The sequence below is a fragment of the Dermacentor silvarum genome, chromosome 1, assembly GCF_013339745.2.
Source record: "Dermacentor silvarum isolate Dsil-2018 chromosome 1, BIME_Dsil_1.4, whole genome shotgun sequence".
NCBI lineage: Eukaryota > Metazoa > Arthropoda > Arachnida > Ixodida > Ixodidae > Dermacentor > Dermacentor silvarum.
In genome coordinates, this window is record NC_051154.1 from 87574097 (window position 1) to 87592737 (window position 18641).

Here is an 18641-nt window from a genome sequence, read left to right on the forward strand (position 1 = left end):
CATTTTTTTTCTCTTTAAACTTTATTCAAGCGAAGCACCCGGTTACGCACACTGGGACAAAACAGCCCAAATACAGGAACTGTCCAAATAAATTACCCCTGCCACCTCCGCACGAAAAGCTGCTAAAACATGAGCCATAAGCAAAACTTATGACTTGCATTTATTTGAGGGAAAATAGTTGGGTTATTAAAGGAAAAAAATGAAGGCCAAATGTCCATTTCGAAATTTGCACCTGAGCTGCAGCACCAGTATGTATGACGTCATTGGTTCCAAAGCTTGATTGGGACATTTTTCATCGAAAAAAAAAAAAAAAACTCACTAGATTGGGCCTGGCTGCTTAAGAATGCAACACTTTGTCAGGGCTTACACAAAGCTTACACAAAAAGAAAAACAAATTCCGTTACCCATTGCTGTGAATGATGGAGCACAAAGCTATTCAAAACTTGCTCCAACAAAATTTAAATGCATTGCCAGCACAGTTTACACCTATAATCTTACTCACGCATGAGCATTGTTCTCTTGCATATATAATGGGAATAAGGGTAAAATGACATATTTGTGATGTTTGTCTATATCCTCCTACAAGTTGTACTTCAGTGAATTAAAAAATATGCCAATCCTAAAGCCTCACTTGCTTATCGCACAAACACCCCAAGAAATTTAAACAAAGTGCAGGCAAAGCAAATAACAGTGATCCCACCATGAAACAAAGATCTTAAAGTGCAAACAGTCCAGTGGTCAATGTGGCCTTGTTCTACATGGTAATTCACACACACACAAAATGCAGCAACACTAATATACAATTTTATTTGGATGTCAGAAGGCAGCACTGCAAATACGAATCAAAGTTCGTTAATGAAGCTGCTCTGGCATGCAGCAGAAATGGCCAAGGAGTAAAGAAGATACCATTAGAGCAATGGCGTTTTTGACAACACTACAGTACAAATATTAACAGGATTCCTCTGGCCACATGTATATAGCAACAAAGCTGGCACTAATATCCTTACTGTACAGTCATGCTCCAATAAAATGGCAAAGTCACCAGGTAAAACAAAAAATTTCAACACAAGCACTAACATACAGAAAGTCTACCTTCCACAGTGTGCAATGCCCAAGAGCTGCTAGCCTATTATACAAGCCATTGTAACCATGGAAATCAAGATACAATGATCCATATGATACTCATGAAATAAACCTATCACTGATGAGATGCTTTCACATCATGGCAGCTTCACCACAATATGCACTGAGTCACAGTCACTGTTCAGTTCTTCTCTTCTTTCTTCTCAGCATTCTCTTGGCTACTACTGTCACTGGAGCCTGAAGACTCGGAACTGGCCCTCTCTGATGCCATCTGCAATGTGCATCATTTTCAACACATGGTATCAGAGCATAACTTCAATCCCACATTTCCAAAGAATTACAGGTAGAGCAAACATGAGGAACAGATTGCCATTTGTCACACTTAGAATCACGTGGTTCCTTGACACCGTAAAGTATTCATAAAGCACTCACTTTGTGTGTGCATTTGTGCAGTGAACTGGCTCTGCCGAGGCAGTCTCTACAACCTATGATATTTCACTTACAATCCACACAACTTCTGTACCATGCAACCTTGTGCTGCTCAGCTAGCAGCTTTTACTCTGCCAATGCAGGTCCACAGTTTGTGTGTGGCATGCAATGTCTAGGCTGTGCTCAAGGACGAGCTCATCTCTGAAGAGTAAGCTTCTTGAAGAGGTTCACAAATGAATTAGGCAATAAAAGTGCAGCCCTTACACAGAAATCTGCAATACACAAACAATTCTTTCAATTGTAATGCTGCAGCTGCAGAAAAGCCATCAATGTCAAGCATATACAGTAGCTCTCTGCCAGCTCATCTACAGGGAAAACAGCCCGCAACAGCTGAACTTGCTTCATTACAGATGATACCTGTCCAAATTTCATGCAGAGGCCAATAATCAAAATCATTACATTGAAATGCATGTGAAATGCAGAAATGGTATACAGTGGAATCTCAATACGATCTTCACGAGAACCGGAAAATAAAGCGCATCATCCGAAAATTGTATCATCCAACCAAATTATATTATATTATCGGAAAAAGAAAAAGAAACATCCTGAAAGACGTATTACACAGAATCGTATCAACGAGGTTCCACTGTAATTATGCAACTGCTGGGCAATTTGAATGAAATTTGTTGCACTCAACTATTTTTTTTCTAGTGCTTCATGGTGTTGGATATATTTCTGTAAATACTCATCACATAGAATTTTTTTTTAATAGACCGCTTTCACCATATTCAGGGCACATGTGCAGCAAGCAGCCTTGTTGGTGCCATGATGACAGTAGTCCTTGCGGCTTTCCCGTTGTACTTTGGGTTCATGGCAACATTGACGACAATGCTGCAGACAATGACACTGCAGTTTCTTTCCAACAAGTTTTAGGGGAAGTTCGGAGTGCATCTCCTAAAACCCACTCCTATTGTATAATTTTTTTATTCCCACCTGCCTACCTTTTGATTCATGGTACAGACACGACACGCTGCTGACCATAGTTGCCCTTAACCCTTTCCCTACCATGGGGAAAATGGGTGTTTTTTGTATGTTACGGCAAATTTTTTTTTGAAAGAACTACTGCACTCAATATTTAATCTAATACATAAACAGAAAGCAAAATGAATGCACTTTTCACGCTTAAAGGTTTTGTTTCTGTCATGGCTCCGTTTCACCATGGCTGTGTGCATTTGCATTTTGTGCAAAAAATCGTACCACTGTCTGTCGGGCGCTGTTTTACTCACTGACGGCAGCAAAGGGCGGTGATGGCGTATATAATGTCACCACTCCCCGGTTGGGTGGTAAACTAAGTCTTTTCTTGGCACGAAACAAGCATTGCAAGGTTTCTGGAATGTTATAGAAGCCTTAAGATGCTTAAGTGAAGTATTTGCCTTAAGTGTCTCTTCAAGAGAAGCATTTTGTATATAAGAGTGAAGGAATATGTGCTCCCATTTCTCGTGCAAGTAATGGTCCACCTCTCCGAATAATCCATCTAAAGGACTAGAACTTATCTGCAACAGGCTATTTTTAAAAATTCCATAAAACTTAAAAATGATCACCCTGAATAGGTAAAGAACACATGGCATACCCATCAGTTGACATGATTGGAGTGCTCCACCTTTATGCCACCAGTCAGCGTAGCTTTCAAGAACACTGCACCAGCAATGATGACATGCCTTGGTGCCCCATTATCTAAAGCTAACTGTTTCATTGGCTACCCAAGCTGCTGGCGATCGGTGAGGTGCCAAATAAGGCTGATCAGCACCTGAGAGGCCCTGAGCAGCCACTTCATTCCAGGTTTGGCAGCCTTGCCACCAGCAGCGCTGTTCACAAGGGCACCAAAGAGGGCATACAACGGCTGCCCGATGCTCATTAACTGATATGCAGGCAATACTTTTACATTAACAAGTGTTCGGTGCCATTGAATAAATGTATGCTTGTCAAGACCAAATGATTGGTCCAACAGGTCGCTTCATTAGTAGTGTCCCTTTAGGAAATGTACACTGCTCCTTTTGCAAACAGTATTAACATTAATAAAGTCAAATGAATGTACACTCGGCCACAAAAAGTTTACGGAACACAAGATCTCAGAAAACTTTAAATTCCCGAGCAGCTTGTAGCAGTAGCCAGTAAAACTTTACATTCAACAATGTTGTTAGCATATTCTAGTTGAGGCCCGAATACAAATACCAAGCTGCGTTGTGAGGCTGCGCAGATATTCTGCTTTTTCTCAGATTTCATGGTCTGTAATATTTGGTGGCCGGTTGTACATGACAGCCGCACAACCTGTGGCTAACAGTTTTGAAAACACTCTTCAAATGCTACTTCACTTACCTTCTTATAGGCCATTTCGAAAAGTTTGAGAGAGGCTTGTTGAAGATCATTTGTTGCCTGCTTTATAGATTCGGCCGATTCCTTGTCTTTGTTGCTAAGTATCTCTCGTACCTTGGTGATCTTTTCTTTCAACTTGTTGCACTGTAACAAAAAATATCAATCATTATGCCCTCTCTGAATCAAAAAAAGAGCTGCAGTTTCGCAAGGCGAAGCATCGATTGCAATAGCAAATTAGTAGGCAGCTATACGAAGTTAGGATAGTAGTTTTATCGGCGGTATAAACTTGGATATATTCGCTTGCTAACTAAATTAACAAGCATGGTGTCAGCACACCCAGAAAAACGTGAACACATCACACTCGCTGTCAAAACACTGGCGTCAGGAAGCACGGCAGCAGCAACAAGCGAAGTGACCTTCGTACTGTGTATTGCTTTAACACAAACTGAGTGATGAGAACACCACACACATAAAGGTATGAGCCGCCCGTTGATTGCTTTCAAGATAAGGCGCACGTGACCGTGCAAAGTACGCAGTTTGGGGCCGGAGTCAAACGCCGCCTCCCCTCACTCCGTGTGATCGGCGGTTCCTCACGAAATGCACAGCTGCTGACGGAGAACACCAACCCCCCTCCCTCCCATCCCTCTACAGCCTTTCATACGATGGAAGACAGCGCGTTTCCTGTCAGCTTCTATCTCTTGCGTGCACCAGATTGAGCCGCGATCACCGGCTCCCCTCACGAGCTTTCACTCGCACATAGAGCATACGGCTCACAGCGACGGCAGAAATGCGCTTAGAGTGTCCATATCATTGCTATCACAATAAAAGGCACGCTTATACTCCGACGTCACTTGCAGCCAGTCACATTACGCCGCTTGCGCTGCACCAGCTGCTCTCTTTGGAGCATGTGCAGAATGATCCCCAACCTGCACGCCGCTTTGAATGGCTGTCTGCGACTGTCAGGGAAGTGGTGTGGGCGTGTTTACCCACACGGCCGGCACGGCGACACCAGCGTCGCCAACGTGCACCCATCCATGATGGCGCGGAGTTTTAATTATCGGTGACAGTGCAGATTTCAGTGTGAATTAGAGGGATATGTTACATTGTGCTTTCAATACATTGTTGGACGGACTGAGGAGGCTACTTTGAATTATCCAAAATTTCTAATTATACTAATTAACAAGTTGTGAATTGACGAGCTTTTACTGTGCATGCTTGTAGTTTTATCGGTGTCACACGCACTCAGGCACGAACCTGCTGTCACAATGCCAGCGAACGCTTCGCACTGTGTCTAGGAAACAAGATTACGCGACCGCCAACAGCTAACACTCAAAGTGCGCGCGCAAATACTAGGCAACACCCAATGCGCAGCAAGGCACCAACTATCTCTGCTCGTCCTTTGCACTTGCAGCGGAGAGATTACAGATGAAATAAAGAAAAACTACATAGCACCCTTTAGACCTTTTGCACACAGCGCAAATACACAAAGAAACATAAGGAAGTACACAATGCAACATCGATGCAACAGGCATCGTAATTTTCTCATAATTAAAAAATGGATGCACATAGTGCCTCCACTAATAAGTCCCCCTGCCCCTCATCTTGCTGAATAAATCCAGGAGTACCAAAAGCAGATTCAAATGTAAAAAAAGAAATTCCTAAAATTCAGCATTCCAGATATGCATGCACAAGTATGCTAGCAAGTGTTCACTTTATACAGTCGACTTCCATTAATTCAATCCTGAGAGGGCCTGCAAAACTGATCAAATTATCCGGCAGAACCAATTAAACAAGATGCAAGAAAAACGGCAGAACACACTGGTGATTCATTTCGCATAACTTGCCCGATTCTAACATGCCCCCAAATTAAATGCACGCCTGCTTTCATGTGACCAAAGTGGAAACTAACAAAGCTCGTAAACATGGCAGAAATCTTAGATGCATACAATTTTTTAGAAAAAAGAAAAAGAACTGGGCAAGGGCAAAATGGCTACCGATTTCCTCAAGTCAACTTTGCCACAGTACAGCAACGTTATGCAGTAACGAATACAAACACCACGAAAGTGGTTTAGGTTTCGTATTCAATTGAACCACGCAGGCAATTTTCAGCCCAATTTTCAGGTAAAAAAAAAAAAAAAAGATGCGCATCGGAATCGGGCAAATAATGTAATTGGACGTTGCGAGTTACCGTTATTGTTCAAAAAACCTTCCTCAGGCAGGTCGAAAATTGGCATTTTCCACAGAATATGTGTGGAAAATGCTCCACTAAGACATGCTGCCACTAAAGGGGCTGCTATTAGGGATTATGTGCGTGCATGCCGACTGATTAAGTTCAATTTATCCAGCGAAAGCCAACTTTAGGATCGAAATAACTAAAGTTTGGGCTCATAGAAATGCAGTGGTGCCGGCAGGACCATCGTTTGGGATCAATTTATCTGAAAATCAAATTAACCAGAGCCGAATTAATGAAAGTCTACTGTAACGAAGTGTTTACAGTAAAGTAACAGTAAAGTCTTGGTGATACGAATCTCGCGGGGTCGCATGAAATATTCGTATCACCCAAAATTCGTATCATCAAAACATACACAATATCAAGAAAAAATGAATTTATTGTTAGAAAAAGAACCTAATAGTGGAAGCCCGTTGATACGTTCCTCGTTGCTGCGTTTTCCCGGCTGCTACGTCGCACTTTCGCAGTCTCGACCTAAATCCCATTGACTTTCATGAATTTGTATTAAGTTCCCCTTGATATGTCGCCAATCTGTAATGTTCCTGCATCTTACGTTGCGTTTGAATGTGGCGGTCACGTAAATTTAGCCGTGCAGCCAGCTTGTACGTAACAAGTGACCAATGCGTCGCAACAAGTGATCGGCACCTTGCAGATACGGCGCGGGCACTGTATATTGAAAGCGATCTGCGACGTGCGCAAAGGGTGCGCCTGCGCGGGCCTCATCGTCAAAATGATCTGCGATGTTGACAAAGTGCGCGTAGTGCCGGTAGCTTCGTATGCGCTGTGTTTTCGACGTTTCGAGTTCGCGTTGACGCAAGAGACAGCGCGAAGGTCACTTCGCTCGCTGCTGCTGCCGCGCTTCCTTACTCCAGCGTTCTGACTGCTCCGCGGTGATCAAGCGAGATGTGTTGTTTACCTCTGCGCGAGAGTTAATAGCGAATGTTTACAAGGTTATACAGCCGGTAAAACTACTATCCTTTCTTCGTACAGCTGCCTACTAATTTGCTATCGCAGTCGTTGCTTCACCTTTCAGACGAAGTGGCATTTTTTTTAATTTATTCGCGGTCCCTTGAAAAACGTATCAACGGTGTTCTACTAACAGTGTGCATCATCTTGCCCAAATCGCCAACGATCGCCTTCTAAAAGGCGTAGAAGTGTGTGCACGTGATCTCACATATTTTCGCACGCCACTGAACGCCTCAGCACGTGGAGTGCAGGGAGCATTATAGCCGTTGGGGCTGCTGCCGCGGTCCTCGTCTACTTTCTCGCTAGTCAAAGCATGAGCTAGGCTGTGATGTGGTCCGGTCCGCTCAACGTGGGGACCAATGAGAGATTGCGCAGCCGTGTGAGGTAGCCGGTTGCTTGGTGGCTATGGATCTCGCCCAAATCCCACTATGCCGGCTTGTCTGTGCCGGTCGCTCTGCAGGCTCGGCCTCCGCCGCTGTTGCTCACGCGTTCGTATGATCTGCAGTAGTGCGACAACGCATTCGGAACAGCCATTTTTTTTTCGTATTGTGAGCAATGTATTTCGGCCGGGGAATGTTACAAATTCGTATCACACCGAAATTCGTACTAGCTGTGATCGTATCACCAGGGTTTTACTGTACACACAATTTCAGTGTCACCACAAACGAATACTGATCTAATAAATCGAAACTGCTACAGACACAGATGGTCAAATGATTGAAGTACATGCGGCTGCTTTCAAATGCAGAAGAGCATAGCTATGACAACTTGCATCGGTCACAACAATGTACTCGATTGATACATCTGCTTTTTAGAACCAATGGGCTGGTAGCGATTAATAGGGAGATTTAGAAATGACGCACCAAAGTGTCTTTGCATACCCAAAGCCCCATGCACTGCTTGCACGCTTTTGTACCCGCTCCGATTTCTTTTGTACAGTTGAACCTAGCAATAACGAAATCAGTGAGGAACGCGAATTTCGTTGCAATTTGCAAGAATTTTGTTGTTGCAAAATGACAGCACAGAAAGAAAATATGTTGCAGAATGAAACTTCACTGACAAAATTCTGTTAGCCTACTTTGGCAAGCCTTGCTTTGAGGATATAGAACCACACTGCTGACAGCACCAAGTGCACCCCATGCGTCGCTCAGCAGTGGCGTCACTGCAGTGAAGCAGTAGTCTCGGTCAATTGCTTTCTGAGATACATTTACTTTTGCGAGATTCTGCATAACTCAACACCAGGTGCAGAGCAACAGTACTCCACACATGCAGCAGTGTTTCTCCAGCGCGTCCGGTGCCGACTACGAAAGTGATGGTATCTCGTATCCCTGAAGGCAATCGATCGAGATTTCGGCCCCTTCGCACAAAGCTACATCCAGTGCCAAATCTGCACGTGATGCCCATCAGGTGGTACCGTAACCAGCGTTCTTCAAGCAAGGGACATGTATTTCCGCACGACCGCTTAATCACGGCCCAATCCACATTGATGGGATGTGGCTTTGTTTTTGATGCATTAGGTGTCCGAAAATCGTTGTCGCTAGTCAGTAGCAACATTCGTGCAACTTCAAACCAGCGATCAAAAAACAAGATGGCAGCCACGACATGTTTACAGCGCACACAATCCCTTACGGCGCTTGCTGGTTATTGTAAACAAAAATGGCGGCACCCACGCAAGCGTAATGTGGTGGTATTTTACAGAATTTTAGAGCAATGCAAGCACATTGGTGCACATTTTGGAGCCTGCTAGCCTTGCGTGAGTAGGTAATATGCAGGGTTACGTTCTGGCAAATTTCGTTGATGCAGGATTGTAGTTCAGCGACATTTCGTTACCGGGTGATTCCACGAGAGATCAACACGGGTTCCAAAAATTCATATTTTAGATTTCATTCAATATGTTATATTTTGTGGGCATATCACTTGGTAGTACGAAAGTGAACTTGCATTCTTTGAGAAATGGATACTTTAGGAGAAAAAAAATATCGAAATTCTTCAGGTGGCAGGCGCCATTTACATGCACCGGGCGTTCTCGCAAATTCACAACAATGTCAAATACAAAATATTACTGCTACAAAGAATGCATTTTCTTGTGTAAAACGTATATGTAAAGAAGAGTCAGCAAGAATTGTTTGAGGCTTCTGTGCAAAACGGAAGTGTTTTAGAAAAAATTCTTAATTTGCTACACTTTTCGAAAATTGCTATATTTACGAATTTTTATCTACTAAACTAATGAATGTAGCCTTTTAAAATTTGGTGGGCTATGAGACCTTAACATGTTTAACGATTGTGCGGAATATTGTTGCTGTAGCACAAATTTCCATTTTTACAGTTTGCCTCAAATGTGAAGTATTGACAAAAATGAGCACTATTTAATAATCAAAATAAAAAAAACAACCATCGTTAATTTTTCTCAAAATTTGGTAAACAGCTGTCCACAGACACTGGAAAAAGAACATTAAAAAACATCTTGCATTATTTTGTTTTTAATGACAACATATGTGGTAGAAATGAGAGCTTCGCCGGGATGCAGCAAGGTGCTAAGAAATAGGGACATCGGGGTAAAAAGAACATCCATTAGCCTCTGGCTTGCCTAAACTTGGCCATGATTGCGACACAAGGGCAGTTTTGGTAACTAGTATTATGATTGCAAGCACGCAGTTCTCGAATGCCTAACTTTCTGACGTAAATTGTGCTACTGGGTCATCATTCGCGCCCATATTTTGTTAGTGCTTTCAGATGATGCTCTTCTGAAAATCGTCTCTTTTGAACGAGTTGGTAGAGTGTAGCAGAATGGAGAGTGGGTCCGTGGGAGGTGGTGGCAAACAGGTGGTAAAGCGAAATACGTTGAAACTTGCTGGCGGTGTGGCCGCCGCCTTAAGAGGAAGCTTTAGCTTGGGTGCTCTTATCTAAATACATGTAAAACGAGAATTCGTTTTTCTCTGCAACCACTGCACCACATTTGATGACGTTTGTTGCAGTTAAAAGAAAAGTGAAACTCTAGTGGCTGTTGGTTGCGATTTTTCTTATTTAAGTCGTCAACTGTTTAATAAAATTGACAAAATAGCAGAGCTTCACAAAACGAAACTATCAAATTTACAACTCTAACTCAGCAATGAAACATATCACAATCTTGTAAACTGCACCGAATAGAAAATCTAAAGTGTACAACATTGCTTTATTCTACATGGCTTTAAAATAGACTACTATTTTGTGTGTAGAACTTGTGCAAAATCCTTGTAAACTATGTAACAAATTTACGTAAGAAATAAATTGGCATATCAAATTTGTCTGCTTTGAATGCTCTAATAGATGCCGTTCACAGGTCTGCGATATCTTTTATATAGGTGCAGGGCTACGAATTTGTAAACTTCGTGCTTCTATTTTTTTCAAACTTGCCAATTCTTGAAAATTACACTTAAACAATGCAGGCCAGAAATCGACATTTCGTGTCCGACAGTCACTAGAATTTACCTTTCTCTCTCATGTGCAACAAATTCAAGTAAAATCGGCCCAGTGGTTGTCTCAGGAAATCGTTTCTGCGTTTTACATGTATTTGAATGGGCGGCATCGGAGTTGGGCCCGAGCGAAAGCTTCCTTTTAAGTGCAAGCTTTATTAGATTCGCTTCATTAGATCTGCTAGATCTGGCCCTCTGGTTCAGTTGGTCTTATTGAAAATGTGGAAAGAGCCGCCATTACTGCAGCGCTTCGTAAACTAAGCACACTATCATCCTTTCTGATTTGCCAGCGGTGCTCCAACAATTATCCCGTGCATTGTATGGCAGCAAGTTCGGCCGACAGTCATTGATGTTAGCTAAGGAGCTCAGCAATACGCATTTCATTCTCAAGTTTCAGTGGATACTGCCACATGTTGGACTTGCAGGCCAACATGCAGCAGATTAAATTAAGAGTGCCAATGAATCACCCCTTATATAAAGACTTCTCAGCACTTTGAATATCACCTCACCATCCAGGAGTGGTTTTAGCACTTTGATTATCACCTCACCATCCAGGAGTGGTTCAAGGAATCCGTCACGCAGAAGCTATACGCTGTTTCATAGAATAAGAACTAGTTCCGCGAACGCCCCCCCCCCCCCCTCCCTGTTAACGCGGAACAGTTCATCTGTGCCTGCCAATACTTCAATAAAAACAGAAACGCTCTGCTTGAGGCTTCGCACAGTAGACCATTATCCTTAAGAGTGTGCGGTGTGCATGTAAATGTGTCCCAAAACACATAAGTTTCGGAGAGAGGATGTGTCACGCCTCTTTCCACCTGTTCAACCCCCTTTTTAAAGAGGCGGTAGAAGAGAGCAACCGCTGGCACTATCTGCCAGCTAAATAAGCCCTAACCAACATCATCGCCCCCCCCCCCCCCCCTCACCGTATCTTAGGCTATACTGTATAATGTTGATCTGTGTTGACCCGTGTTGATCTCTCGTAGAATCACCCTACTGAGACGTACAAATTCATGGAATCCTATGGCCATTCGCCGGGGTTACGAAATTATGCAGGATTGCATTATCGTGGGTTTCAACTGTATACCTTTTTGTACGCCCAGCAGTTTGCATTCTCCAAACTCGGTGCACCAACTCGTGCACAAAACCTAAAACTCCCTACTGTCTCCAAGCACCATGCACAGCTTACCTCTTCCTCAGGCAACTGATCCTTGAACTCATCCATTTTTGACTCGGTGTCATGAATGATACCCTCAGCCTGGTTCACAGCTTCAACTGTTTCTTTCTTCTGCCTGTCAGCTTCAGCATAACGCTCTGCATTCTTGATCATGTTCTCTATCTCCTCTTTGCTCAAGCCACCAGAAGATTGGATGACGATTTGCTGCTCTTTGCCTGTGCCCTTGTCCCGTGCTGACACATGAACAATACCGTTGGCATCAATGTCAAATGTAACCTCTATCTGAGGCACTCCACGAGGAGCTGGTGGAATCCCAACCTGCAAGATATGTAATTGATTAATGTCTACTACAACAAGCAGGCACAATTCTTACACAATTCTACTGCATACCCCTAGAAAAACACAGCTCGCTGCAGCACGTGCACTGCCGTGAATGAGCATAAAATACAGTAGAATCTCATTAATTCGTATTTCCTGAGATGGGTAAAAATGCATGAATTATCCAAATCTTGAATTATTGACTAAACTAAGAAAACAACAAATGCTAACTGCATCAATGTGCTATTATTTATTGAAGCAATACTGAAATTTACTGAAGCCACCTGTTGTCGATGGGATCAGCCACTAGGCGCAACATATTAGAAACGTTATAAAATACGGGCCTTGGTCTAAATATTGAAAAGGTTTAGATTTGATTACAGATGAAGTGCTTGTATCTCATTACGGTCGCTGACCAATTTTCCAGACATAACCACAGCCGCCAAAATGTGACAAGTGGGGCAGTCCAGAAAAACAAATTTTGACGGAAAAATGAATTTCACAGTTATTCCAAAATGTACCAAAAATTTTGCTTACAGACTCTTATTCAGTGTTGGACTTAATTAAAATATCTACTTGAAATTTCCTGGTAGTTGAGGCTGCAGGTGTTTTTCATGTTTTCCCGTCACGGAGTTTAATGTGCAATGTCTCGAAATGCATATCTGTGCACGCGACCTTGACACCATGATGCGAATATAGGGTGTGCTGTACAAAATCAGTTTGGATATTCATTGCAGCCCCAGTCCTAAGCGAGCTTGCACTGTTTGGTTTAGCGGACGCACACACAATCTTGGTAGACATTCGCGCGGCAATTACCAGCTAATCTCCTGCCAACCAAACTCCACCTTATGCGCCTAGCTGCCAGTCCAGTCCATGCAAGTTTTCTCCGATTTAGTTTATAGGTATGCTGCTTGTCACAAGCCACCCCCACCTGCAAGGCCTAACCAGAGCCATTTTATGAGAGAGACACCAAATTGACGAAACTCTGTCAAGACAAGGTGTCCGAAATTTCAATTGTCCTAACACATGGGTTCTCACAGTGGAATCTCGGGCCCCTCCACGGGGTTCCGCGAGCCACTGATAATTTTTCCCTGGTTCTGCGTTCGCTAAGTGGCCAAGACGGCAAACACGAGGTGTGCTAGATCCAAGGAACAAGGGGCATAGCGGTAGCTCAACGAACGCGGAGAACCGCAAATGTCCGACGCAAAAGAGCTAGATCGGTGCTAGCGTTCGACCGAAACGAAATGGCGGAGTCCGCATTGCCTTGGTCATCAGTGGAAATCTTACGTGATACGTGACTGATAGCAACGCGCAACGCTTTGTGCCCATTTGTGGCCCTAAAGCGTGTATTCTTGCAGTGTCATCGTCGCGCATGACACCGCGTTGGTGGCAGGCCGCGTGTCTTCATAAGTGCGAGGTCGCCATCCATGATCGCGTCGATAGCCACCATGGTTTCGTTCGCAGCGGTTGCGGCGAACAGTAGTTTCGTTTTGACTCAGTGCGCGCGTCGGCCGCGTGCCTTCAAAACTGCGTAGTCGCCATCCATGATCGCATCGATAGCGACCACAGTATGCTTTCTTCGTCCGCACTTGTTGCAGCAAACGGTAGTTTCATTTTGACTTGGTGCGTGCTTCGGCCGACTGCCCTGAGAACCGCAAGGTCGCCGTCCATGATCGCATCGATAGTGGCCGCGGTTTCGTTTGCAGCGGTTGCGGCAAACAGTAGTTTCGCTTTGACTCTGTGCAAAGCTGTCAAAGATGAAGAGTACCGGCTACATCGCTATAGACGGATGATTTGTTGGTGACCAGCTCACTGGCAAAAAAATAATCTGGATGTGAGCGCGGTAGTGAAAAGCGTGTCTCAGACACGCGCCGCACTGTGCAGGAAGTCGCCTGGCCTTCACCGCTGTGAACTCAAATCCGTCATGAGGTGACGAGAATTGCAGCTTCCGCACTGCTCTTGTGCAAAATAGGAACAGAATTTGCTGATTCGTGCAGTAAATAAAAGCGTGTTGACGTAGTAAGTACTTTTTTTTTCGAGGGGGTGTCCTTGGCTCTTCACGAGAGCCAGGGTTCCCTGGGATCAACATGCTTGAGAACCGCTGTCCTAACACATTCTTATCCAGCTTGGGTTAATGCTGGGAAGCTGTCCAAATTATCAGTCGATAACTGTAATGACTTGTGATTTCATAGATTTTCTAGCTGGAGAACCCTGTGCCACTGTCGTCCAATATAGCAAGGACAAAGATGACTCACCAAGCTGAACTGGCCAAGAAGCTTGTTGTCACAGGCCATTTCACGTTCACCTTGGTGCACCTTAATTTCTACCTGTGTCTGCCCATCTGCAGCTGTAGAGAAGACCTGCAACAGCACAAGCACTTTCCATGGTAAATATACCATGCAGGCACAGCAGACCATTAGGCACTTCAGATAATAAATCTGAGCTCAGTTAATTTTCTCCTCAAGGGAGTCATACCCATTAGGAGACGAAAAATTGCACATCACTGCTCAGCAACACATTGTACACTAGGCTACTATGTGCCTTATATCAAGCACGAGAAACTCACGTGAAAGCTGCCAAAACTACCACTCATTTTACATGAGTTCATGAGTTTTACACGAGTTCATATACATCAGAAAAGCTCATGGCCATTACTCAAAAACCCCATGACCTTACCAAAAGCTGCTTTTATGCAGTATGCAAACCCATATACAGTTGATGTGACAAGGTTAACCAAGTCATACGCAACTTTATAGTCAGAGGGTGCAGGGTAGATTTCAAGGATACAAGGTTTGTCTTGTATAAAAAAGTTGACTGCCCACTAATTATAACATATGAATGACTCAGCTATTGATATTAGAAATACCATAATATTCTTTTTATAATTAAGACAAAAGTACAGGAAAACGCAAGGCTGCCACCTTTACAGATAAAAGCTAAAATTTGTCAAATGTGGTGCTAGCCAAGAAACAGCAATTGAAGTCACAAACCTGACTCTTCTTAGTAGGAATGGTTGTGTTTCGGTTGATTAGCTTAGTGAACACGCCTCCCAAAGTTTCAATTCCAAGCGAAAGTGGGGTTACATCCAGCAGCAGGACGTCTGTCACATCTCCAGCTAAGACACCACCCTGAAAAACAAAAAGATAACTCATCCCACTAAGTATATTTCTGCATGCATGAAAAATGCCAGGACTGGAGTACAACACTTATAGAATTCACTGCTGTAAAATCCTGAAGACCTGACACCTTAACATATATATTTACATAGTGAAGAATGCACAGAAGCACTAGACAAACCCACTTACAACGATGCCAGTTTTAACACCATATCGGGTATAACCAACTGACGCACCTGCAACTTTGTAAGTGTTCTGTGGCGAAATAAGCCGCTTGCAATGCTCCAATGCATCGTTATTGATTATGACTAGGGGTGTGCTATTATTCGAAAATATTGAATACCATCGAATATTATACAGTAGAACCCCGCTGATAAGTTTTTCACGGGACCATAAAAGAAAAATGTAAGAGCCGGGAAATTCAAGAGCCGACACACAGAAAAAATTCAGAAATGAGAGTAGTGTTGAACTGTACACAATCTTATTTTAATTCTTACGTGCGAAAATAAGTCGTAGTTTCGCCCAAAAGCCAAAGCATCGATTGCGATTGCAAATTAGCAGACAGCTATACAAAGCAGAGAGCTATACAAAGTAAGGATAATAAGTTTTATCATCCGTATAAACTTGTAAACATTCACTTATTAACTATATTAACAAGCATGGTGTCAGCGCGCACAGGCAAACATGAACACATCACACTCGATGAGCGCGGACACGCTCTGTAAACGCTGGCGTGAGAAAGCACCGCAGCAGCAGCGAGCGAAGTGACCTTCCTACTGCTGTCTATCGCTTCAACCCAAACTGAGTGAGGAGAACACACCGTACGCACAAAGCTAGGAGCCGCCGACACACCTGAACTGCCAAGACTGACCCCAACGCAGATCGCTTTCAAGATACGGCCTGCATGCCACCGCGCAGTACATGCCAGAGTACAACGCCGCCCACTATCCCCCCCTCCCCCCCCTCGCAAGTGCCTTGAGCGGGACGGAAGGAGGTGCACTCCCTCCCCGTTTTTCTTTCTTGCCCTAGTGAGATTTGGCCGCGGTCGTCGGCTCCCCTCGCACCCTTTCACTCGCACATACAGCATACAGCGAAGGCGTTATCGCCCTTCGACTTTATAGACCTACACGATGTTTGTAAACAGTGGGAGGCACTGTCGATATATTTTAGCCCCTATAGCAACGTCGCGTAGGCTCCACCCACTTTCGCTGCCCCGCTTGCACGCGAGGATAGCGCTTTTTTTTTTTAATGGGGTGGGGGTGGAGGGTGCTAAAAACCACGATTTCATTTTGAAGCACACGGTAGTGGGGGCGCTGGATTAATTTTGACAACGTGAGGTTCCTTAAAGTGCACCCAGGGAAACGTTCTTGCATTTCAGCCCCATTGGAATACGGCCGAACGTGACGGTAGGCCTAGCTCGCTGACTGCCGCAGTGATGGCTGACAGCGCTTGTGATCTGGCCTACAGCTCATCATAGTGCGCTTATGTTTGACAACACGATTAACGTGGGCTTAGATGAATTGGTGCGAATAGCAAACGGTGTCTGGTGCGATTAGCAAACGAAATGTAGTATACGTGTACTTTGCAAGCCAGCCGGACTCGCTGAGACGGCCGGTGCTTGGGTTTCCGTCCGCGAGACGAAATGCTGTCGGATCGTTGCTCCCGATCGCGCCTGTGGTTTAGTATAGGGCGCTGCTTTACGAAACACGCCCAAATTTGAGATACTTTTTCTATTCAGAACTATTTCATGTTAAAAAAAAGCTGTAGCCGATTTCTACGTCGCCGTGCGCGTCGACAGAAGCCATCGCCTCGGTGATGGGACCGGCAAGGTACCGTCCCGAAGGCGACGCCGGCTGTGTAGGACCGCGTAGTCTGACCTGTAGGCCGCGGCCGTCCGATCGCTCCAACTCTGCACTAACCCTGTACACTATATTTTGCGCTCGAAATTTAACTGACACGTTTAGGCGCGTTTATGGCATCCATACTGGAATTAACGCAGCTGTGACTGTGCAGCCTGCGTATGTGAACATCTGATATCTACACTGCAATTGGCACATCTGCTCGCTCGACCTACGTTCAAGGCCAATCTTAATCTAGCTTTCCCCACAGTGCGGCATGAAATTGTTATGGCGCGCTAATAACGATCATAAGATCATAGGCTGGCTCATGCACACCACTCAGAATAAAAGAGAAGTTCTCGTCGAGATTTCGGAAACTGTCCGGAGCTCGCGAGGAGACCGCAACAAGCGGTGCAGACGACGCCATCGCGGAGCGAGCACCGGACCAATAGCGAACCGCGCTGGAGTCGCGTGGCGGGCGCGACCAATCGGTGGCTCCGGCACGACCTTCAATCATTTGCTTTTTGTGTGCTTCTTTCTGCATAGAGGAGATAGCTGAAGCGGCAAATTTGAAGACGGAGAAATGCGCTTTCCAACGAGACCAAGATGGCGGTGCTTGGCTACGCCGTTCCGGAAATATCATGGCTTGAAAACTACGTTCTTTCGCAATTTCCGCGAAATTTTTCGGCACCCTTGGCTGATACAACAATTTTTTTAGAGCACGTCTACTTGGTTTTCAGTGATGATATTTCGGAATCAGATAGAATAAGAGTTACAGAAACTGAAAATTTTATTTTCAAAAAATCTATTTTTTTAGCCATTTTTCGCGATGCGAAAGCCGCGTCCCCCCTTAATCAGAACCGCAGCGCAGGTGGAACTTTTAAACTTTTGTTTTCAGCTCGCTTCGGCACTTCCGAAGCAGACGACGCGGCCGCCGTGTCCACGTGATCCCTCATACCACGTCATGCCGACAGTGGCGCCAGCTTTTCCAGTGGTGGAGCTCGCCCCCCCCCCCCCCCTCATATTTGTTTTCAAAGCAGTTCATTTTCCTGCGAGGCGGTGATTTTTAAAAGCGCTCCAAAGTTTTGCGATTGTTAAGAACGAAAAAATGGCCGCCCTCTATCAATGATTTGAAATGCAGCTTTCGAGACCTTCCGCGCCGCTCACGGACACACTGCACCATTGGACGTGAAAGAGAAACTATATTTTTGTTTTCTAAGCTGTTCGCTTTTTTCCCACGAGGAGGTGATTTTTAAACGTGCTCCGAAGTTTCGCGATCGTCAAAGCAGAACGCATAAATGTCCAGCAGATCACAGATATAAGCAAACTGCTTAGAAAACAACTATAGCTCCTCCTCCTTCACGTCCGATGGCGCAGTGTGGCCATGAGCACCGCGGAAGGTCTCGAAAGTGGCATTTCAAACCATCGATAGCGGACTAACGATGCTTAATGAGCGCGCTATGGAAACAGTTCACAGTTTTAACGGGAGCTTACTGTACAAGTGGTACTGCACTATAACCAAAAACAAGTGCTAAACTTGTAGGCCAGGCAGCCACATGTGTCAGAAAAATCTAAGCATACGACAAGAACTTTCGTTGGCGAGGGAGTTTCTCCACTTTCCAAGTGCAGTACAGCCACTGCAAAGGATTTTGTTGACTCTGC

General features: G+C 44.5%; 1 protein-coding gene across 1 annotated transcript in view; it reads right to left on the bottom strand.

The window, feature by feature from the left end:
• Positions 1 to 782: 782 nt before the first annotated feature.
• The window catches only part of LOC119431841 (stress-70 protein, mitochondrial), a 41254-nt gene continuing 23395 nt past the window's right edge, over positions 783 to 18641 (bottom strand). Inside the window, exons 11-15 of the mRNA XM_037699299.2 lie at positions 15016 to 15153; positions 14281 to 14385; positions 11720 to 12025; positions 3889 to 4029; positions 783 to 1354 (exon numbers count right to left, since the gene is read on the bottom strand). Coding sequence (XP_037555227.1) covers positions 1265 to 1354; positions 3889 to 4029; positions 11720 to 12025; positions 14281 to 14385; positions 15016 to 15153 — 780 coding nt within the window. The 3' untranslated portion in view covers positions 783 to 1264. The remainder of the gene's footprint in view (positions 1355 to 3888; positions 4030 to 11719; positions 12026 to 14280; positions 14386 to 15015; positions 15154 to 18641) is intronic.